This window comes from Trichechus manatus, unplaced genomic scaffold (assembly GCF_000243295.1).
Source record: "Trichechus manatus latirostris isolate Lorelei unplaced genomic scaffold, TriManLat1.0 scaffold00106, whole genome shotgun sequence".
NCBI lineage: Eukaryota > Metazoa > Chordata > Mammalia > Sirenia > Trichechidae > Trichechus > Trichechus manatus.
The window spans coordinates 8,888,663-8,894,735 of NW_004444042.1; the positions used below are offsets into that span (position 1 = coordinate 8,888,663).

The window sequence follows — 6,073 nt, forward strand, 5'->3', positions numbered from 1 at the left end:
TGGGCTCTGGCTCTAGCCCTCTGCCTTCATCCGCATCTGTCCACTCCCCTCTCTTCTGCCCTCCCTGGACTCTATCTTAGGCCTCATTTTGAGAAATCCTAACTTGGCAGCAGAAGCCACTTTCAGCACTTGCTAGCCCTGGGCCTCAGTTTCTTCATCTGTGAAATGGGGCTAATAATGCCTACTTCCCAGGGTTGTGGGGAAGACTAATGGGCTAAACCCATTCCAGCTGTCGCGGAGTCGAGCCTGGCTCATGGCGACCTGTGTGTGTGAGTACAACTGCACTCCATAGGGTTTGCATTGGCTGATTTTTGGGGACTGATTGCCAGGACTTTCTTCTGAGGCACCTGTAGATGGACTCAAACCTCCAACCTTTGTATTAGCAGCAAAGCACGGTAACCATCTGTACCACTCAGGGGGCTAAGGGGTGTAAAAATATAGTGTTCAGTACTAGCAGAGACTCAGTAAACAGCAGCAGACTATTAACCGAAAGGTTGGTAGCTCGAACCCACCCAGACGCCCCTCAGAAGAAAGCCCTAGCAATCTAATTCCGAAAGGTCACAGCCTTGAAAACCTTACGGAGCAGTTATTCTCTGCATACATGGGATCACCGTGAGTTGGAATCAGCTTGATGGTAACTGGTTTGCTTTTCGGTAATCTGGACTTGGCCTAGTTCCTTTCTGAGGATGGACCCAGGAGCTGCCCCAACAGAATTGCCTCCTCTTATTGGCTTCCAGGCAACTGTGGCTGGATGGCCTCCTGGGTCCCCATGGAAGCCTACGTGCAGGCTGCTCTCCCGCAACAGGCCCTGAACTCAACTGCAGTAAGTCCTCGTAGAACTTCTGAGCTGAGGACACTGGGCCTCCTCTGGCTGGGGCTTCGCCCCTGGGTGTACATGAGAGTCACCTGAGGTGCCCTTTAAAAATTCTTGGTGCCTGGACCCAACGCCCAGATTTAATGAATATGAATCTTTGGGGGTGGTGCCTGCATGTTGCTATTTTTAAAAAGATCCCCAGGTGATTCTAATGTGCAGTGCTGGGTCCCCTCTGGCCTGGCCCAAGCCTCTCATTTCACAGATGGAAAAGCTGAGGCCCAGGGAGCCACGGCAGGTTAGTGGCAGACTGAGGATGAGAAGTCAGGTTCCTGCATTCCTCCTGTTTGGGGCCAGCTAGCAGGTGCTAGAGTGTGGGGAGATGGACTAACAAGGAAGCAGACCCAGGCCAAGGCTCCAGGGACTTTTGCCAGCCTTTCCTGGGGCTCAGTGGGGTTCTGCCTGAGCTGGGCCGCCCCATGTCTAGGCCACACTGGGGCAACTATCCTTTCCCCTTCCTGGGGATCAGCAGTTTCCAGGAACTCAGTGCTTAAAGGTTGCAAAATTCCACATACTCTAGAATTAGGGGGTGGGAAGGAGGTGGGCGAGGCACTGGGCAGGTAGACTGGCTGGCTCAGCCACCTTGGGCAGAGACCCTCAGGCAGCCACAGAGGCTCATATTATGAACCCCAGTGGGAACCGGGAGAGGGACTAGAGAAGGGACAGGTGGGTACACAGCAACCCAGAACCTGTGCCGGCTCTCGTGGTCACTGGGTTTGAGGGCCTTGGCTCACATTCATCAGCACCTACTCCCACTGCCAGCCCTAGACTAGATGGGGCCTGATCCACCTGTCATTGGCACCAGTGGCTGGCCACATGCCAAGTGCCCCATCCATACTGCACAGCCTACCCCTGCTCCTCAGGCTTCCCCCAAACCCTCCCCAGGACCATGGGGACTTGGCCCTGCAAAACAAGAACTTCCATCCCTAGCAAGAATGCCAGGAATGAATCCCTGACACCCACCAAGCTTGGACTCGACACCTGAGCTCTTGGCCATGTAGTCCCAGTCCTGTGGGGAAAGGGGCTTCCTCCCCTTGTGAGGCCCCTGAAGCACAGGCTGCTTGTGTGCCCTTCATCCTGACATTCCAAGGTGTTGGAGGCTGAAGATGTTCTCTTAGGGTCCAGAAGGCTGGAGCCTCCGGCTCTTGCCATCCAGGTGGGCCCGGGAGGCTGGAAGAGGGTCCAGGGAGCCTCCAGCACCAGGTGATTTATTGCAAGAACACCTTGGTGAAGGCTGGTGGAGCCAGGGACTGGGGGAGGCAGAGGGTGACGGAAACAGCAGCAGCAGCAGACTTATTGTTTACGTCTGACGGCCTGACTAGCTAAACATTTGTTTGAAATATTAATAACTGTCAGATGGGAAGGGCCTAGGGGCTCAGTACAGTTTCATACTATCTGTCTGTAGAGTAAACACATTTCAGAGTAGGGGGCCTGGTGTAGGCAGGCAATGTCCCTGTGTAGAGTGGGGATGCAGCAAGAAATGGAAGAGAGGACTCTGGGGTTCAGGGATCCAGAGTGGGCAGGCAGGGGGCAGCAGTGAGTTAAACGCCATAGCATTTATGGAGCACCCACTATGGGCAAGATCCTGAGCTTGTATAGTGCACCTCTACTGCTTTGACCTGCTTGACATCCAATTCCCTTCCTTCTTGGAACAGAAGCCTTTTTGGGAAAGCTTCATTCTTCATCTCACCCCATATAATTTGGATGGGCTGACCCTAATCCCCAGCTCCACTAGGGGGAGTGTAGCCCATCTATGGCATATCGAGTCACAATGACGGGTTCCAGGATGGCTCAATAAGCGGGACCAATGAGAATCAGCTCTGGGACTTTTTGTGTAATTGTGGTAAAATATATAGAACGAAGAATTTGCCATTTTAGCCGTTTTTAAATGTACAATTCAGTGGCATTACTTTCATTCACAATGTTGTGTAACTATCAACACTATCTATTCCTAAAACTTTTTCATCACCCTAAACAGAAACTCCGTATCCTTTAAGCAATAACTCCTCATTCTCCATCCCCTCCAGTCCCTGCTAACCACTAATCTACCTCTGTCTCTGTGAATTTGCCTGTTCCGACAGCCCTGGGACTTTTGTTGGAACTATTGAAAAAAAATTTTTTTTCCCACTAGGGTTTATGAATTGGTAAGGAGTAAGTCTAGAGGGGAGCCCTGGTGGCAAGTCTAGAAGGGAGCCCTGGTGGTGTAGTGGTTAAGAGCCAGGCTGCTAGTCAAAGGGTCAGCGGTTCTAATCTACCAGCCATTCCTTGGAAACCCTATAGAGTAGTTCTACTCTGTCCTATCGGGTCGCTACGAGTCAGAATCAACTCAACAACAATGGGTTTGGTATTTTTTTAAGCCTAGAGATGCTGGTAGCCCTCTGACAACACAGAAAAGCAAAGCCCAGCACTGAAGTTGGACTCCTGCTCAACTGAGCGCCTAGATGCAACTATGCCTGAAATCTACGCTTATGCTTTTTTTAAAAAAAATTTATTGTGCTTAGGTGAAAGTTTACAGTGCAAATTAGTTTCCAATTCAAAAATTTATACACAAATTGTTTTGTGACATTGGTTGCAATCCCCACAGCATGTCAGCACTCTCTCTCTTTCCACCCCAGTTTCCCCATGTCCATTCGTCCAGTTTTTCTGTCCCTTCCTGCGGTCCCGTCTTTGCTTTCGGGCAGGTGTTGCCCATTTGGTCTCGTATACTTGACTGAACTAAGAAGCACATTCCGCAAGTGTGTTATTGTTTATTTTATAGGCCTGTCTAATCTTTGGCTGAAAGGTGGACTTCAGGAGTGGCTTCAGTTCTGAGTTAGCAGGGTGTCCAGGGGCCATAGTCTCGAGGGTTCCTCCAGTCTCTGTCAGACCAGTAAGTCTGGTCTTTTTTCGTGAACTTGAATTTTGTTCTACATTTTTCTCCCGCTCTGTCCGGGGCCCTCTTTACACTTACACTTCTGAGTAGCATGGGCCAATACTTTTTTTTGCTTGAACCACTGGAAAGTTTCTGTCTTTGCAACCAAGAGTACTGACTGATACAAACAGACACTGGGACGAGTCCCTGGTCAAAGGGCCAAGGGCAGCTGGGGATGCGCAGACAGCCTCAGGGAACCCATTTTTCCCTGGTGCTGTCCTCAGATGGGGGGGTCGTCTCTCAGGGATGGCTGGCATCTATCTCACCTACAGAGGGGACTTCCAGGGCTCCTAACCCACCCAGGCTCAGTCCTCATCAGGGAAAAGGCAGAAAACCAACATGTCCTCAGTCCAATCTCATCTGTCCCCAAGCTGGCCTCTTTTTCATTTTGCTGCCTCAGCCAAGGGAACCCCGTCATGGAGAATCCCAGATGCTTTACTATACCAACGACAGCGCCCCCTTCCCTCATTGCTCAGATTCCTTGGGCAAAATCTTGCTGGTCTGTCTGCTCCAGAGAGCTCAGCAGCCCTGGAGGAGGGGGGGACTCACCAGGACTGTCAGCACTGAGGTCCCCACCGTGACGTTCTCGTACAGGCTGACGTTGTACAGTGGCTGGCTGAAGACGGGTCGGTTGTCATTCTCGTTGATGAGGGTGATCTTCACCTTGGCATAGCCCACATGGTCGGGCACACTCTCATTGGCAAAGAGCTGGGTGTGGCGAGCAGGGGGCCGGGTGAGCCCCTACATGCTCCTAGAGCCCTCACCCCCTAAGTCCTCTTTGGGGTCTACCTGCCCCCACCTGGTCTGGGCCAGTAACTGCCCATCCCAGGTGTATGCTAATTTGAATTCCTCTGTCATTGCTCCCAGGGCAAGGCAGCCACTGATTCTGTGGGGAGGGATGGCTGAAGGGGCTGGGCTGGCAGGAGATGGGCTTTAGAGGGTCCTGATGGGGCTTCTGACTGTGCGGTGGTGCCTGGGAAAACTCCACTCAATTCCTGGACAATTCCTCATCCTCAAAAAGGGGAGACCCCACCCAGTCCCTCCCATTCTCAGTGGGCTTCTCTGAGGGACCACACAACGGAAGGGCGGGAGAGACGGCAGGGGGAGGCCAGGGGATGGTGTCACCTCTTGCTTTCCCTGAAATCCGCCCACCTGCCCCAAGAAGATGGAGAAGGGGGCTTACGTCGAAGTCATAGCGATCCACAGTCTCGTAGTCCAGTGGGATGGCTACCCGTATGCGGATGTCCGCTTTCCCTTGGACGGAGGTGGGGGAGATGATGAAGTGGTGGGAGTTGTTCCCCACCAGGTATACCTCGAACATGCTGTTCAGGCCCTGGGGCAAGAATGGAAGAGAAACCAGTCAGAAAGGGCACAGGCAAGGGACAGAACATGAATGGGGCTGAGGGCACTGGAGCGGAGCTGGGAGCTGTTTTGGTGGGAGCGGAGGATGAGAAAGAGCAGGAGCATGGCCTGCCTGTCCCCAACCCCTAGTGGTCCTGGCCTGGCTTCTTCTTCCCGAGTCTAGCCTCCTCCAGTTCCTTCTCCCGTCATCATCCCGTCAGATGCCTACAATATCCCTTCCAAGTGGACTGGTTCATCTTCCATCTCTTGCTTCCTTCCTCTGCCCCAGTGACCCCAGGTGGGTAGGGGTCTGCCAGCCACAACAGCCAGTGGCAGATGGAGGAAAGAGAGGAAGGAGAACAGAGCAGAGGAGGGAGTGGGCATGAGATGTTAGGACAGGGAGGACTCTGTGGATGAAGCAGCACTCCTGCTTCCCCCTCCTCTCTGGAACACGCTCTACCGGGAGAGCAGTCAGTTTGCTTACACACGAAGTGGGAACAACCCCGGAGACTGAGGCAAGGTCAGCCCCCATGCTCCTTGCTGTGGCCAGTGGGGTGACCTGGGGACACTGGACTGAGGATGGGCACTGAGCTGCCATGCCCATCAGGCTTCTCGTATCCCAGGGGCCCAAGTCCATCATTTCAGGGGGCCTCACCCTAGGCTGGGTGTTTCTCATTACTCTAACCAGGGCTGTGGCCAGGCTCACAGAGCTCCTGGGATGCTGCCCAAGCTGTTCTCACACAAAGTGTGTGATGTCTCCATTGACTCAAGTCCCTGAGTCAGAAGGAGGGTCCCCCGCTGAAGGTGGGAGGTACAGCTTCCTGACTCCCCAAGGCTAGCCTGCTTGGAAAGTGACCTAACTTCTTTTTCTTGCTTGCCTGCATTGGGGAAAATGACCCCCAAGGTATCTCCTCAACCTGGGGTTGGTGGGGTGGGGGCAAGTGGCCTGT

General features: G+C 53.1%; 1 protein-coding gene across 1 annotated transcript in view; it reads right to left on the reverse strand.

Moving 5' to 3' along the window:
* LOC101341936 (cadherin-23-like) overlaps nt 1-5,655 on the reverse strand; it is an 84,039-nt gene extending 78,384 nt beyond the window's left edge. Inside the window, 3 exon segments of the mRNA XM_012557500.1 lie at nt 4,332-4,490; nt 4,966-5,115; nt 5,608-5,655. Coding sequence (XP_012412954.1) covers nt 4,332-4,490; nt 4,966-5,115; nt 5,608-5,655 — 357 coding nt within the window.
* Nucleotides 5,656-6,073: the final 418 nt, after the last annotated feature.